The sequence below is a fragment of the Tyto alba genome, unplaced genomic scaffold (assembly GCF_018691265.1).
Source record: "Tyto alba isolate M040663 unplaced genomic scaffold, T.alba_DEE_v4.0 Super-Scaffold_9, whole genome shotgun sequence".
NCBI classification, from domain to species: Eukaryota; Metazoa; Chordata; class Aves; order Strigiformes; family Tytonidae; genus Tyto; species Tyto alba.
In genome coordinates this window covers 24,756,739-24,773,310 of record NW_024881330.1, presented here as the reverse complement: position 1 = coordinate 24,773,310, position 16,572 = coordinate 24,756,739, and the positions used below count along the sequence as shown (strand labels likewise).

The following is a 16,572-nucleotide window of genomic DNA, read 5'->3' as shown; positions in this document are numbered from 1 at the left end:
TCTCAGTAGGTGGAGCTACTCTGAGAGTCAGATTTGAATTAAATAGATAGTATTTGCAAACTAGGGATGGTTGGAGTTACTCAAATAGCTTTAGAAGAATTACAACGAAACAGATTTGTTGTAAAAATAGCTAAAGCAGATTGCACTTCACTTGGCAATTGAATCATGTTTGAATAGATGAAAACAAGTAATTTCCTAATAGGAAAAAGCTTTTAATAGCTCATGCTCAGAATACATCCTGCTTCTGCTTGTAGTGACAGCCATTCATAATTTACATTCTTTACAAAATGTTAAATGCTCAGTTGAATCGGACTAGGTGAATTGAAGAGAGGGGGAAAGCATTGCTTCAGTCAATCTTGCTTTGGATTTGCTTTTTATGATTATCATGTTTTCAGTCTGAGATTTTATTAAACAATTTTAAAAGATTCAATTCCTATTACATAGAATTCTTTCAGAGTTGTCTGTGTGGAGGTGGAAGCTTTTATCAATTTGCAGTGTTTCTTTTAAGGCAAATTCAAACCGGGTACTAGGACTGCAGCTTTTTTTTAACTGAGATCTGTCATGTTCTGGTATCTGCAATGACCAAGTGTAAGTCAAGGTTCACAAGTTATGGTTAACAGATATTTGAGCATGTCTTGCAGGGATCTTAACATTGGCCCGTGAGTGTGTTCTGAAATTATTTTTTTCCTGTTGCCTCTGAGCTGCCTTTTAGGTTGTATATGTCAAATGGAATCCTACTGTCCATGTTAACATAGATTCATTTACACATTGGTTGCAAACCATTCTGATTTTTGTTACTTTTTCTTTCAACCCCTCAGTCTATTAAATCATCAGTTTAAAGATGAGAATTTCTCTGTATTAAATTTCTGTGGAAAATTGGGAGGTGTTGCTTGATAGGAGCAGACAGAACTGCTAATACATCACAGATAAGTTATCCTTGTTATAGCAATTTAGTAATTTAACTTGCCGGTCCTACTTCACTCACATCAAATTTGTAAATTTATCCTCTGAAAATGGAACACTTTAATTTGAACAACATGACCTTTCTCATTGATTATACTTAAGTATTAACACTCACATTCATTGACTTCGGTGTTTGTCAAGGCAGTGGAAGCTACCCTCAGAGCTAGATGTCAGGCAATATATATTCTTTCCTGTCAAGAATCAACAGACCTAGACTGCGACTGCATTTTCACAAGTTTCCAGGGGAGATAAGTGAAGGAACAATGTTCCAAGTGGTACTTCCAGCTTAAAACTGGAAACCTGTGTTCTATTTACAGTTCCCTGCCATCGGATTCTTCTATTTAACATCTGTGTTATACTTCTGCTATAAACAAATGTAACTATTCTAATTCCTCAAGTAAAATGAAAACTTTCCACCATTATAGTGTTTAAGGAGTAAAGGTTGAGATTCTTGGATACTTTGGATATATTTTCAGTTTCTGTACTGAGAAGTTTGTTTTACCGGCATCATGGCAGACTAAACTGGGTTGCAAAAATATTATTAAAACTTAATATATGATAGAAAACTGTACAGGTTCATATGCAGAGCTTGCATTTAAAAACATCTTACTTGTAACAAGAAACAGAACTGAGAGCAGCCAAGTCAGAGATTGGGGTTTTTGTTAGTAAATTACATGAAGAGTACTGCTTTCTGGGCTTTATTGGGTTCTAAATCTTGAGTGTTAGCATAGCATAATATTAGCCCACTGCTTTAATTTTTTAGATTTTTATTACTTAATAGAAGCTGATTATGGCAACAAAACTGATGTGCGGGGAAGAGGAGTCAGAACTTTTCTGCAAACAGGCTCTTTTTTTTTCCCTCCCACCTGTTTTGTAGGACACTGAAGAACTGGATAGAGAAGCTGGAGAGGAATTTCAGGAGGATACCTCAAAAGTTCAACCACAGCAAGAAATAGCTTTTTCTCTGAAGACCATAAGTACTAGTGAACCAGCTAAGGTAGGGATACAAAACTGGGTTTGTTACATTTCTTCATTTGGAAGTGCTAGAAGTCCAATGAAACATGAATTTGTGTAGGGAAGGTTGCAGTAAGAATACTGCTTCAAGCTGTATATTTATGAATATGATTGAGAGTTTGAATTTTAGATATAGGTCAGTTACGAGTTTTAAAATGGATATCTACTCTGAAAAGCAGTATCTTCTAAATAAGTAGTCACTTTTATGAATGTTATGTTAATTTCTAGTTTGAATATTAAAGCAATAGTTTAGAACTTTGAAATCTGGAAACGTTAGAACTAGTAGGTCTGAATGCAAATCTAATAGCATATTTTACTGTTTCATTGCAACAGAATGAAATGTTACTATCTTACTATATTCTGCCTTAAATGGAATCTAAATTTGTCTTTAATGGCGGTGCTGAGCTTAATGACTGAATAAAAAAAGTTTTTATTTGAAACAATTCACAAATTGACTGTTCGCTTCAGCTCACAGTTGAAGCAAATACTCTAGAGAGTACAAGTTCTCTTTTATCTTTCTCCAACTAGCAGCTTTTTTAGATACTGTTATCCTACGAGCATTACATTGTAAGAAGTATTTAATATTTCCAGTCGTACTAGTTTTGTGTTCCATGAAGAATGCACAATACCAGTGAGACAGCAATTTGGTATCTCAGCATACTGAGTTTTAATTTTTAATTGCTAAGCATTTGTTTTGTAAAGATAACAAGGTCTTAAGATTCAAATGAAAATATTAGAATGTAATCTTTTACGAGAGGCTGAAGGTCACAAAAGAAAAAATACAGAAAGTGTTTATAAAGAACATGTGCCTTGAAAAGCACATTCAGACATACTTTCAGCTAATTCTAAATATCCTACATCTAAGTAGAACTTTTATTGTAATTACTTGGCTTAGGATCAGTTCAACCTTTAATCAAGATTAGCGACAGCTGCCTTGAATAATCTGACTAGTGCAAAGTTGGGTTTCGTGGGTTTTTTTGAAGCTGTATCTGAAAAAAACATCTGCCTATTTGTGCATATGGCTTTATTCCTGGCAGGGTGTGTGTTTTAAAAAACTTAAGCCAATACATTGTTTTGTGTTGGAGGCCATAGTTGAAAATGTGTATACAGAAAACTCCTATTTGTATTGTGACATCAAGGTAGGGTTTTTTACATGTAGGAAGATGTGTACTGGTGCATCCCAAAAGGCTAGCTTTTGCTGTTTAGAAATCTAAATTGATTTGAAAAGTACTTTTCAGCTACGTGTAATGACTCGTGATCCACAGCCCGAATTTTTTTTTTCCTTACGAGATGTCAGCACTGCCAAAATATTAGCCCTGTTTCAAGAGACTTTGCTCAGTTGTTCAGTGTTTAAAACCATACCCAGCTTCCTAGGTGATTTGATGTCATTAACTCTGCAGACCTACACCATGCACTATTTTTAGGGGGGCTTGAGTTGCTCCTGTTACTCAAAACTTGTAAAACAAGACAGTGTATTAAACTTGCTGTGGTGGCAAACGACAAACAAAGCTATTACTAACAACTTTGTCTGGAAGTTAGTTGGACATCATAGAATGGTTTAGGTTGGAAGGAACCTGAAAAGATCATCTAGTTCCAGTCGCCCTGCCATGGGCAGGGACACCTTCCACATCAGGTTGTGAGTGTAAATTTCTGGCTCATAGTCATTTTTCCATTCACCAAGACCCCCGAGTCCTCCTCTGCAGGGCTGTTCTCAATCCACTCATCACCTAACATGGATATGTGCATGAGATTGCCCTGACACGTGTGCAGGACCTTGCACTTGGCCTTGTTGAACTCCATGAGGTTCACACAGGCCCATGTCTCAAGCGTGTCAAGGTCCCTCTGGATGGCATCCCTTCTCTCCAGCATGTCAACCGCACCACACAGCTTCTTGGTGTCCTCAGCAAACTTGCTTAGGGTGCACTTGATCCCACTGTCCATGTCACCAACAAAGATGTTAAACAACATTGGTCCTAATACTAACCCCCGAGGAATGCCAGTTGTCATTGGTCTCCACTTGGGCATTGAGCCGTTGACTGCAACTCTTTGAATGTGACCATCAAGCCAATTTCTTGTCCACCAAGTGGTCCATCCATCAAATCCACATGTCTTGAGTTTAGGGACAAGGATGTCATGCGGGACAGTGTCAAATGCTTTGCACAAGTCCAGGTGGATGATGTCAGTTGCTCTTGCCTTATCCACCACCTCTGTAACCCTGTCGTAGGAGGCCACCAAATTTGTAAGGCACAATTTGTCCTTAGTTGAAGCCATGTTGGTTGTCACCAATAATCCCCTCTTTTCCCATGTGCCCTAGCATAGTTTCTAGGAGGATCTGTTCCATGAGCTGGCTGAGCACAGAGGTGAGACTGGCCTGTAGTTCCTCAGGTCTTCCTTTTTTCCCTTTTTAAAAATGGGGATTATGTTTGCCCTTTTCCAGTCAGTGGGAACTTGACCGGACTGCCATGACTTCTCAAATATGGTGGATAGTGGCTTAGCCACTTCATCTGCCAGTTCCCTCAAGACCTGTGGCCTCGTGTTGTGGTTTAAACCAGGATGGCAGCCAAATACCATTCAACTGCTTGCTCACCCTCCCTTGCCCAGGGGATGGGAGAGAGAATTAGAGGAGTAAAGGTAAGAAGACTCGTAGGGTGAGATAAAAGCAATTTAATAATTGAAGTAAAATAAATATAATAATAATAATAATAGTAATAATAGGAAATACAAATGAGTAATGCACAGTGCAGTTGCTCACCACCCACCAACCAATGCCCAGCCCATTCCCAGCTAGCAATCCCAGAGAAGAGAAGATCCCAAAAGCTCAATCCCAGAAGTGAGAGTGTGAGCTTCCTGGCCAGTCTTCATCTATATACTGAATATAACATTGTATGATACGAAATATTCCACTGGCCAGTTTGGGTACATTGCTCTGGCTGTACTCCCTCCCAGCTTATTCTGCACCTGCACACTAGTAGGACATGGGAAGCTGAAAAGTCCAAAAGTCCTTGATTTCTTGGCAGCAACTAAAAACATCAATCAGCGTATTAACATTCTTCTCATACCAAATCCGATACTGAATCCAAAACACAGCACTATTCTAGCTACTAAGAGGAAAAATTATCTCTATCCCAGCTGAAACCAGGACAGTATCCACCCCTTATTTCATACCATTTACATTATGCTTAGGTTTCATGTTTTCCAATACATTTTAATTAATCACGGTTCCTTTTCCTGTTTTTTTGCTGTATGTACACAGATATCATTCCCTTAGTCTATGGGCCATCCCTCTAAAACGTGTAGTGAGTTCACTTAGTCCGTAATTTGGGGTTCCATCTGTCATGACAGTCTTTCAAAGCAGGAGGGATGCTATGGAGTTGGCTCAGTCAGTGGAGTGGGTGACACTGGATGCAGCAGGAAAATGGTGTGTAATCTCTGCTACATCTGGAGCTTGTAGCTGATGTATCTGGAATGGTGTCTGTAGGCTGAAGATGTTGCTCTCAAGGAAGTTGCTGGGCACCAGTTGTTGAAAGTAGTCCTGACTTCATCAAAGTAAATTTTTCATTAACCTGGGTAATTATTAATGTGATGCTGTTAATATAATACATATCAACCATAGTGATGATGATATGCAATGACAGGGTTACTTAGCAATTAACATCCTACAATTTAATTCATTGGTTATTTTCACCCAGAATCAGATCCCCTTGTGGTACACATTGGACTTCCCCATTCTTCTGCATTACCCACCAGGTGCACCCAGGTTACTGGGCAAAAGTCATCCCACAAATGGGTTTACCAGAGGCAGGAATAACCCAAACTGGCTTCCCCAGCATATTTTTTAATGTGCAGTACAGGGAGTGTATCCCCATCTACAGTATGTAGAAGGTTTGATTGGGCAGAGCTGGCTCGATTGGCAGATCTTCTAGTGTTGACTAACCAGGTGGCTTTTGCTAAATATGTATCCCAGTGTTTGAAAGTTCCACCAGCCATTGCTCTCAATGTAGTTTTAGCAACCCATTGTACTGCTCAATTTTACCAGAGGCAGGTGTGTGGTAGGGGCTGTGATATACCCACTCAATGCCATGTTGTTTGGCCCAGCTGTCTCTGAGATTATTTTTGAAATGAGTCCTGTTATCCAACTCAATTCTTTCTGGGGTGCCATGCTTCCACAAGACTTGCTTTTCAAGGCCCAAAATAGTGTTCTGGGGGTATGGCATATGTTTCCAGCCATCTACTGGTTGCTTCCACCATTGTGAGCACATAAGTGTTTGCCATGCTGGGTTTGTGGGAGTGTAATTTAATCAATCTGCCAGGCCTCCCCTTACCTATATTTCAGCCATTATCCTCCGTATCAGAGGTTTTAACTGTTCGGCTTGCTTGACTGCAGTGCATCAAGGGCCTTTAACCACACAGCTGCTCACTTACTCCCCACCCCCGGTGAGATGGTGTGTGAGCCAGCACAAGCAGGACACGTGGACAACCACAAAACCACAGATGAAATGCAAAGAGTAAATTTGTTCTCATTACTCATGACCATGGGGATCTCAGCAGTGCACCCATGCAGAGGCACGCAAGCAGGGACAGAGGCACCATGGAGTTCAGTCCTTGCTAGCCAGAAAGAGGAGAAGAAAAAAAAGATCTTGAACCTGCTGCTTTCACCTGTATATATCAGGGATGTTTGCAGGTGTAGTTTTTCCACTCTGCTTTAATCTTTCCCACGGCAGCGCAGGAATCTCAAGGATGTTCGAGAAGGTGCCTCTGAGTCTATCATAGGCCTATGTTATCTACACGCAGTCAAGCGCACAAAGCTAAAGAACAATTAGTATGATATATGTGTTTTTTCAACACCCCAGCTGCAAGTCACTTTGTGTGCTTACAGTCCTCCTCACCAATCTTCCGTTGTATTCCCACAGATGGGGAAGATAATCAGAAGGGTAAAAGTGAGAGCTAGTGGGTTGAGATAAAGACAGTTTAATAGGTAAAGCTAAAGCTGTGTGTGCAAGCAAAGCAAAGTAAGGAATTAATTCACTGCTGCTCATCAGCAGACAGGTGTTCAGACATCTCCAGGAAAGCAGGGTTCCATCATGTGTAACACTTGAGAGGACAAACGCCATCACTCCAAATATCCCCCCTTTCCTCCTTCTTGCCCCAGCTTTATACACTGAGCATGATGTCATATGGTATGGAATATCCCTTTTGTCAGTTGGGGTCAGCTGTCCCAGCTGTGTCCCCTCATAATTTCTTGTGCACCCCCAGCCTCCTCGCTGGTGGGGGTATGGTGAGAAGCAGGAAAGGCCTTGACTGGGTGTAAGCACAGCTCAGCAATAATGAAAACATCCCTGTATTATCAACACTGTTTCCAACACAAATCCAAAACATAGCTCCATACTAGCTACTGTGAAGAAAATTAACTCTATCCCAGCCAAAACCATCACAGTGTGTTTCACATTCATGGATAGTTTGTGCAGTAGTGTCCATGGTTAAGTCTACCCCTTGATCACGATCCCATCTATATGTTGCATCCCTTCCTTGATGGCTTGAGGAATCATGGGCCCAGTGAGCCATAAATTTTTCACCCTTAAGTTGCCAGTCCAGATCATCTTGAGCCACGTTAATCACAGCAGCCTGACCCACCTGTTGGTTGTTTTGATGGGCCGACTCATGGGTACGTGAGTATGTGACATATTTTCACAACCAGGTTCTCTACCCGAGCAGCAATATCATGCTATGATTCAGCAGCCCACATGGATTTACCTCTGTGCTGCCAGTTGCTCAGTTTTCCTTGCTGTAACTACCCCCCACAGGGCATTTGCCAACATCCCTGAGACAGTGTAGAGAGTAAGCACTGGCCACCTTTCTCACTCAGCAATATTTAAAGCCAGCTGAATGGGTTTCACCTCTGCAAACTGACCTGATTCACCTTTTTCAGCAGCTTCTGTGACCAGTTATGTGGGACTCCACACAAAAGCCTTCCACCTTCAGTGCTTTCCTACAGTATGACAGGACCCATCAGTAAACAGGGCATATTGTTTCTCATTATCTGGTAGCTTATTATATAATGGGGCCTCTTCAGCACACTTCTTCCTCTAGTCCCATTCCACAGTCTTTGCTTTCTGGCCAATTTGTGATCACTTCCAGTATTCCTGGGTGGCTGGGGCTCCCTGTTTGAGCCTGTTGTGTGATTGGAGCGATCCACTTATTCCACATGGCATCAGTTGCATGGGGGGGGCGGGGGGGAGACCCTGCCTTTGCACACCCAGCCCAGCACTGGCAGTTGGGGAGCTAAGAGGAGCTGTGCTTCAGTACCAACCACTTCTGAAGCAGCTTGAACTCCTTCATATGCTGCCAATATCTCTTCTTTGGTTGCAATACAGCAGGCTTCAGATCCTCTACATCCCTGACTCCAAAACCCTAGGGGTGGGCCTCGGGTCTCCCCTGGTGTTCTCTGCCACACTCCGGGTAGGGCCATTCTCCCCAGCTATGGTGTAGAGCACATTTTTAACTTGGGCCCAGAGTGGCCCAGGGGCTACTGCATGAACTATTTCCTGTTTAATTTATTCAAAGACTTGTCATTGCTCAGGGCTGCATGTAAAGTCATTCTTTTTCTGGGTCACTTGATAAAGAGGGCTTACAATCTGACTGTAATTTGGAATATGCATTCTTTAGAGACCCCCAATGCCTAAGAAAGCTTGTGTTTCCTTTTTGCTAGTTAGTGAGGACAGAGCCATTATTTTATTAATCATATCCATTGGAATCTGATGACATCCATCTTGCCATTTGATTCCTAAAAACTGAATCTCCTGTTCAGGGCCCTTGCCCTTACTTTGCTTTATGGTGAAACCACCTCTCAGAAGGATTTGTATTTTTCAATAAATGACAATTTATGAATTGTTGTATCTGACAATGCAGATGGTCTTATCAGTCTTTCTCAAATCTTCTTGCCATCAGATTTGGCTTCACTGTGATTTCACACATGCAAAGATACCTTCTGATGTTGTTTGACTTGGCTGTTCCAGAAAGTTTTAGAAACAGTCTGTGACTGATGTATGAAATGGATCTCTTAAGTTTCCAACATAGGTAATCTAATCTTGAGCAAGTGCTCCGAAATATGAGAACCAAATATGAGAAAAATAAACTGAGTGCAAATAAGTTATTGTCCAGGATATCCTCATAAAGACCAGAAACAGCTGAATGTTGAACACTTCTGGTATTTTTCTGATGATGATATTTTTCCCATATTATACATTGGGCTGCATGGCAAACTTTGGCATTTTATTAGCAAGCACAGGTTTTAAATTGAGATATTTTTGAAAACCCTTCATTTGTAACAGTTTCACAAGTCACTACACTAATAAATTGTAGAATTATGCATATATCTATTTATATTATCAAATAGGCTTTATTGTTTCATGTTTCCTTTTGGTGGAACTGATTTGTTAACACAGAATATCTTAGCAAAGAGTACTACCCAATTCTTAATGTTTGGTATCACTGTCTATTTCCCCTCATCCAAAACTCAGACAGACATATGGTATTTGCAAAGATGTCCAGATAATACTGTATGTACCTGTATCGTTCCATTTGCAGTAATACTGCATGCTGTAACATTGAAATTGCAACATGTTTGTTAGCCTGTGACATCTGTATGCCATTTAAGTCTTAATTGAGTCACTTTACCTGCACGCAGAGAGTGACTCAGTCCTAACAAAACTATACCAGTGGCCTGAATCAATCACCTTGCACAACTAGGAGCTTTAAGGCCTCCTCCTGTTTTAGAGGCCACATCCATTTTATTAGCATTCACATGTTTATGTAGCTGATGATTCCTAACCATTAGACAACATTTGAATTGGCTAAGCTTGGAAATCCTGTGGGATGGAAGTTCATTTTATCAGCATGGTTGATATTAAAAAATTCAAGGTCACTATATTTTCAGTAGATTAGGAAAAATACTTCAATCATAGTTATTAAAAAACTTGTTTCAGTTGATGTGTAAGGTCATAGCAAACTTCTCTATTCATAAAAAGTTAGAGAACTACAACCCTCTAAATTTGTGTATGTTTTTTTTTTAACTAAAGCTGTTTAATTTCTTTTTCAGTATGATATGATTTAAAAAGTGTATCTTTTTGCTCTTTTGTATCTTCTGACTATATTTTTGAGATGCGTATATTACAGTGATGGAAACAATACAAACTGGTGACTATCATGTAGGATCTGTGTATATCTACATCAAGGTCTGGATGTAGACTTCAGTGTTTTGTTGTGATAGTTCCAGGTTCTGGCTGTTGTGGCACATCTAGGGCCACAATTTCTTAATAACATCCTGAAGTCTGGGGTTTCTTGCTTGACTGAGTCACTGTTTTCTAATACACTCTTGTTTGAAGCCTTTTGTCAGTAGGTCACCTGCTGTGGGATCATATCTTTTTTATGTTCTGATTTTCTTTTTGAAATATCAAAATGTTTTTGCATTTTGACTTCTGCTTTACTGTACTTTAATTCCAGCAGGTGCTACACAGTAAGCTAGAGTTACATCTTGTCTCTGTAGCATGAACCTTCAAAATTGGCTGGATAATTGGAAAATACTGGGAGTATCTTTTACTTTGCAGTTATTCCTACAGTAGTTTCCACTGAAATACTTTCTATTTGTTCTCACAAATATCTGTTATTCTAATATAAGCATACAGAGTGTTTTAAGCAGTTGATAGGAATGACTACAAATGCTTTCTAAATATTATAAAAGTTTGATTTATTTTGGTATTTGAGTTGCGTATTTGGACCTATACAGCTTGCCTGTTTGCCTTGCAACCAAATGCATACATGTCACTGTCTTGCATCTCTTCTTAATATGTATTCTAGAATATTTTCAGGATCTTAGTGATTTTTAGATTGTTGTCCACTTCTTTGCATGTCATATTTTAATTCATTTGTGTGGTTTGTCTTTGCTTGTGTGCAACTAAAAGTTTTGGCACTAGATGGCAGTCATAGTCTTGCAGCCTTGATTTACAGTTTTGAAGGATTTTAATATTGACTTAATTTTTCAATGCCATCTTTCCAGCAGCTGCTAAGTATGCAGCCAAAATAAGAGTGCTTTACTGTTGTCTGACTTAATAAACTTACGGAAACTTTTTTCTGTTTTTCAAATAGCCTGAGGAGGCTCCTTCGCTTGCTGTTTCTACTGAGCCATCTGTAATTGTATCAGAGAGCGATTCTGACAAGGTCGCTTCCCAAGTGCCACAGATGCTGCAAGAGACAGATGTTTCTAGTCCCAATATTAAGCAAAACAGTGTGCCTCCTCCACAGAGTAAGTGCATCTCAGTACAATTCATTTGTCTGAATTCAGGATGTATTTTTTTCCAGTAGAGCATATATAGTCTGAATGCTTTGCCCTGAAGTTTGGCTTTAGAGTTGCCCTGCCAGGTACTTATGCATTTCATTTATATATCGTGCCATATTCTAGCTTTCACTGAAGTACTTTGACAAATGTGCTTTCACTGTGTGAGGAAAAACTGGCTTCATGTGCTTAAATGACTGAAAATGTCTGTTGGCCTTGTCCAGTCCTTAACAGACATTTGGACGTACTCTTCACCATCAGCACGGGAGCTTCATGCTGTGACTAAGTAGTTCTGCCAACACTGTTTCAAATGCCTGTTTGCGAGTCTTCAGTGGAACAGATGGGTAGTAACATAGCAGTTGACAGGATGTTTAGCTACCAGAAATTTGGAAAAAAATACAAGCAATTCAATTTTCAACCTACTGAGGTTTTTTTGACTTCTGAACTTAGCTCATTAACATCTTTTTCCATATGCTTCCATGAAATGTAGTAATTATGGAGGAAAACAATTGCTAATACGGGAGTAGAAAGGTGTTGAGTGATGCACTTATTTTTGTTGTAGCCTCACAGTACGTACATCAGGCTGAATTACTGCAGGTGCATTGCTTAAAATTATGCTGTGCCCAGAGATGTCAAACGTCTCCTCTGTTGTACTCAGAAAAAGTGCTTGTACTGAAGTACTCTCCCAGTAAGACAGAAAAATTAGAAGGGAAGTCAGGATGTGAAAGGCATTGGGGGATTTTTTTGGTTTTTGGTTTTTGGTTTGTGTTTGTTTTTTTTTTTTTTTAAAGTTGCTTCGATTAGACTTTTTAATGAGATTAATAAATACTGACACTTCATAAGAAGTTCCTGGCTAAGTGTTGAAGTACTAAACCAGTTTTTAATGACTGCAGAAGAAACTAGATTATTTCATAATATTAGTCTCATTTAGCTGCACTAATTGGCTTCTTGGTTTTGAATATATTAAACAACAGAATCTTTCAAGTCAATATGTCAACTTACAACTTTTTGTTCTGGTTCTAAAATATGAAGGCTTTTGTGGCTGATTCATGCCTCAGCAATTGAAAGAACATCTCTTATGTTCAGCATGTAAAACATTTTATCTGGTTTACCACTTTTGGCAGCCAGCATGTTTTAAGACAATCTGTTTTAATAAAATAACATAGTGCTTCTTTATTTGATTATGGATTCCATATAACCATATCTTTATGTAGTTCGTTGTTATTAAAAATACTCTTCTTACTTGTCACTTATATTTAGAGGTTAAAAACTGTAGTCCAATAGAAATGAACATTCAGTGTCAATTGTGAACATGTACATTATTTCTAGTTACCCAAAAAGCAATGACTCTACTGTAAATAATGCATTTACAAAATGTATTATCTCCATTGCATATCACTCCATGTATTTGTGGTGTAAAAATGTAGGTTGAAAATAGCAACTATTGGTTTAGATGTGCTTCAAATTAGACTGCTTGTGAGAAAATCAGAAGTCATGCTAGTTGATTGTTCTGAATTACTTCATGATAATACGGAGTGTACTATCCACATTTTTAAAAGTAAATTCTGCGTAAAATTTCTCAGTCCTAACACTGTAGTTATGTTTTGTTTTTTAGCAAAGTCTGAAGAAAGCTGGGAATCCCCCAAACAAGTTAAAAAGAAGAAAAAAGCAAGAAGGGAAACGTGAACTTCCTGAGATGGACATGCATTGCTGAATATTGTCATGAAGATTATGCTGTTTATGCAATAATTTGTGAACATGTACAGAATTTTATATGAATTTCAAACAATTTTTAAAAACAGAACTGCTGTGAACACAAACATCTTTAAAAAGGAATCAAAGAAAGTAACTTTATGATATAGCAAACAGAACATGCTACATTTGAAAGACATTCTGAAGAGTCTGTTTTTCCAACTTTTGGAGAGAGATCTTAATTTAAAAAAAAAAAAATACCAACTGGTTTTACAACACAGTGCCCTGTTTACAACAGATTATGCTCTCATCTACAGCTGCGGATAAAAGATTAATTTCAAGGAAGGGTTTTCTGTAAAAATAATTGTCTGTACAATAGTGGGTGTTTCTTGCCTCTCTTATGAGTGATGCATTAGAAGCACAGAATGTCAACCATTTGAATTTGTTTCATGCCTAAATCAAAGTGCTTTGATTAAATACATAATCTGCCATATCTCTACAGTAAGTTGGTTAGCAAGTCTGCTAGCTATTACAGGAATCACAAGTGCAAATCATTAACCATTTGTACAGTCAGACCTTCAAGGTTTATTATATGAAGTTAACAGAATAAAACTGCTTTGGGTTAAAAGTTTGAGAATGTGATTTGAAACTTGAGTATGGTTCATGAAGTTATTTTTGATAATGTCTATTACCTTACTTGAATTACTGAAGATAACAGTATATTTTTAAGAATGCAGTAATGTGCATAAAATTGGTTTTCTCCTTCATTCCCTACAGTTCTTGGTTGATTTAGACTCCCATCTAAAACTGTATTCTTTCAACTTTTAAACTCATGGAATGAATTGAAATCAAATCTTCCCTTCCCTTAACCCTTTTTAACTTACCATACCCCATTCTGTTCTGTTCTCTGTTACTAAAACTCTGAAGAAAGCAAAGCGAATGTTTTTTTCACTCACAAATTATTTGGGTTTTTAAAGATCTGTTGGAGAACTGGAGTGGCTTCAGACAGCTTTAATTGACATTGTCAAGACCAGTTATCAGGAACACATTTTTTTACTGCCTTAACCTGTAGTATGTAGAATGTGTCTAGACTTCTGGACAGGAGTTAGTGTTTTTATATAAAAAAATAAAAATTCATGCAAGTATAGCAGTTGTAAAATAAAGGCCATTTCCCGCTTGAAACTGTTGATTAAAATGGTGTTTAAGATGTGTTGTCATTTTCAGGCACTGTGTAATTACATGGTATCAAACTGGCAGATGTGTTTGTGTCTGTAAGGTGCATGCTCAGCCATGTACACTGTAAATAGCCTTTACAAAAATTTGTTTGATAAGGTTGGTAATTAACATCACCTGGTAACTTGAGTTTAAAGAAGAGCCAAGATTTTTTAAAAGATTGACTTCTGGTTTTGTGGCACAAACAGAATTGTTAACAGCTGTAACACATGGTACTGATCAACAACCCTGTACTCTTACTGTACTTGACTGCAGTTCAGCAGTATTGCAAGCCGAGAATAATTAATGCAGCAAGCTGGTTTTAATTGTACTGAAAGTGCACCTTGCTAATGAAGAGCTTTCCTAATAAATGGATACTAACTTGCACAGGTATTAACCCCTGTATATCAGGAACATGTGACACTCTAAATCGATTTGTTAAAATAAATTAAGCATATTGACAGTATTGATTTATTTACTGGGAGGGAGTAATGCCTGAGACTGATACCTGTCAAGATTAATGTAAAATAAATTTAGAACTGAAGTACCGCTTTTCAAGGAGTATCTTAAGGCAAACACAAAAATAGGATATTACACAACCATGCAGTCCTTTGCATGTAAATAATGTTATAATTTTACTTGTCTTCATCATAGTAAAGGTTAAAAAGAATACCCTTTGAATTCAGGTTTATAATGTATGTCTGAAATGTCTGTTTCCAATCTGTATGTTGTGCTACAAGCCTCTTTTGTAGAAAATACAAAGATTTTATGTAATGAAAGAGACTGCCCCCAAGGGCTTTCACTGCATAAATTCTTTTTTTTCCTCCTGAAGATAAAATCGTTGATACTTCTGGGTTAGTAAACTCTAGCTCTTGAATAGCTTGTCATTCTGAAAAAAAGAAACAAACTAGCTAACAGCATAGTTAATGCTAATCAACTGTTGCTACTCAGCAGGATCATATAAATACATACCCTTCCTTTTGAAATGTTGTTACCTATTTAGCAACACCTCTTACTGTTTTCTTAACGTGCAGTTTCAATGTCTTAGAAAGCAAAACTTGCTTTATTTGACATTCATTAAAGAGGTAGTAACTGTATAGCATATTGTCTATAAATAGAAACTTGGTTATCTATGTACTGTCATGTTTCTATGACTCAAGCAGTGGTTAGTCTTAATGATACACTGAATCCAGACTTTGGTACTTGGATAGAAAGAGAAAATACCATTTAAAGAAACTTAATCATTTTTCCTTTTTTCTTTTTTCTTTTTTTTTTTTGTTGAATGCATGGAATGGTTTCATAAATCCAATATGTTGGGTTTTTTTAAATACTCTGGAATTATTTGTATACGTAATTTAAACTTGTGATGATGTGTAATTGGATAGTCATGGCATATTTTTATTTCTTTTGTGGGGAGGGAAAGGTGTATAGAAATCATATATATGCTTGTTACGAAGGTAACAACTGTGCATTGGTTTGGAGAGGGGTGAAAACTGTGTTTCTGATGCCCTTTTAGAAGTCTAAAGAAAAAAGTGCAAGAGAAAAGCACTACTTTAATATTTACTAAGAAAGAATGTACATATTAAAAACATTTCAAACTTTATAGAAATACTTCTAGTACTGTTGTGTTGTAACTTAATTGTATCTCATTAGAAACTGCCTTATTAATAGTTGGGATTGTCCTGTGAATAAGGCTTTTGGCAAGTGCAGACATCAGAATACATGGTTTAAGCATACTTTCAGCTATTATTAATCATAGTTGTTTTGCCTTTAAATGACTTGAGTTGGTCACCAGCCAAGATTTCAGTTGTTAAAAAAAAAATGTAAGTTTCCTGCAGCCACTTGTACTTGTACAATTTCATTCTAGTGATCACTGAGTACCTGCAAAGGACAAAGTTTAAATTTTCCAGGCCAGTACTGAGAGATTTCTTCCTTGTTCTGCGGTAAATAAATAGGAGCCATCAATGTGCGCTCACAGCCCAGAAAGCCAACCCAATCCCGGGCTGTATCAAGAGCAGCGTGGCCAGCAGGTCGAGGGAGCTGATCCCCCCCCTCTGCTCCGCGCTCGTGAGACCCCCCTGCAGTGCTGGGCCCAGCTCGGGGCCCCCAGCACAGGCAAGACGTGGGCCTGTTGGAGCGAGTCCAGAGGAGGCCACGAAGATGCTCGGGGGGCTGGAGCAGCTCCCGTATGAGGCCGGGCTGAGAGAGTTGGGGGGGTTCAGCCTGGAGGAGAGAAGGCTCCGGGGAGAGCTTAGAGCGGCCTCCCAGGGCTTAAAGGGGGGACAGGGAAGGTGGGGAGGGACTCTTCAGCAGGGGGTGTAGGGATAGGATGAGGGGTCACAGTCTTCAACTGAAAGAGGGCA

General features: G+C 38.7%; 1 protein-coding gene across 1 annotated transcript in view; it reads left to right on the top strand.

Moving 5' to 3' along the window:
• The window catches only part of MTDH (metadherin), a 39,878-nt gene extending 24,058 nt beyond the window's left edge, over positions 1-15,820 (top strand). Inside the window, exons 11-13 of the mRNA XM_042786042.1 lie at positions 1,841-1,960; positions 11,119-11,275; positions 12,921-15,820. Of these exons, the coding sequence (XP_042641976.1) occupies positions 1,841-1,960; positions 11,119-11,275; positions 12,921-12,991 (348 nt within the window). The 3' untranslated portion in view covers positions 12,992-15,820. The remainder of the gene's footprint in view (positions 1-1,840; positions 1,961-11,118; positions 11,276-12,920) is intronic.
• The last annotated feature ends 752 nt before the right edge of the window (positions 15,821-16,572 follow it).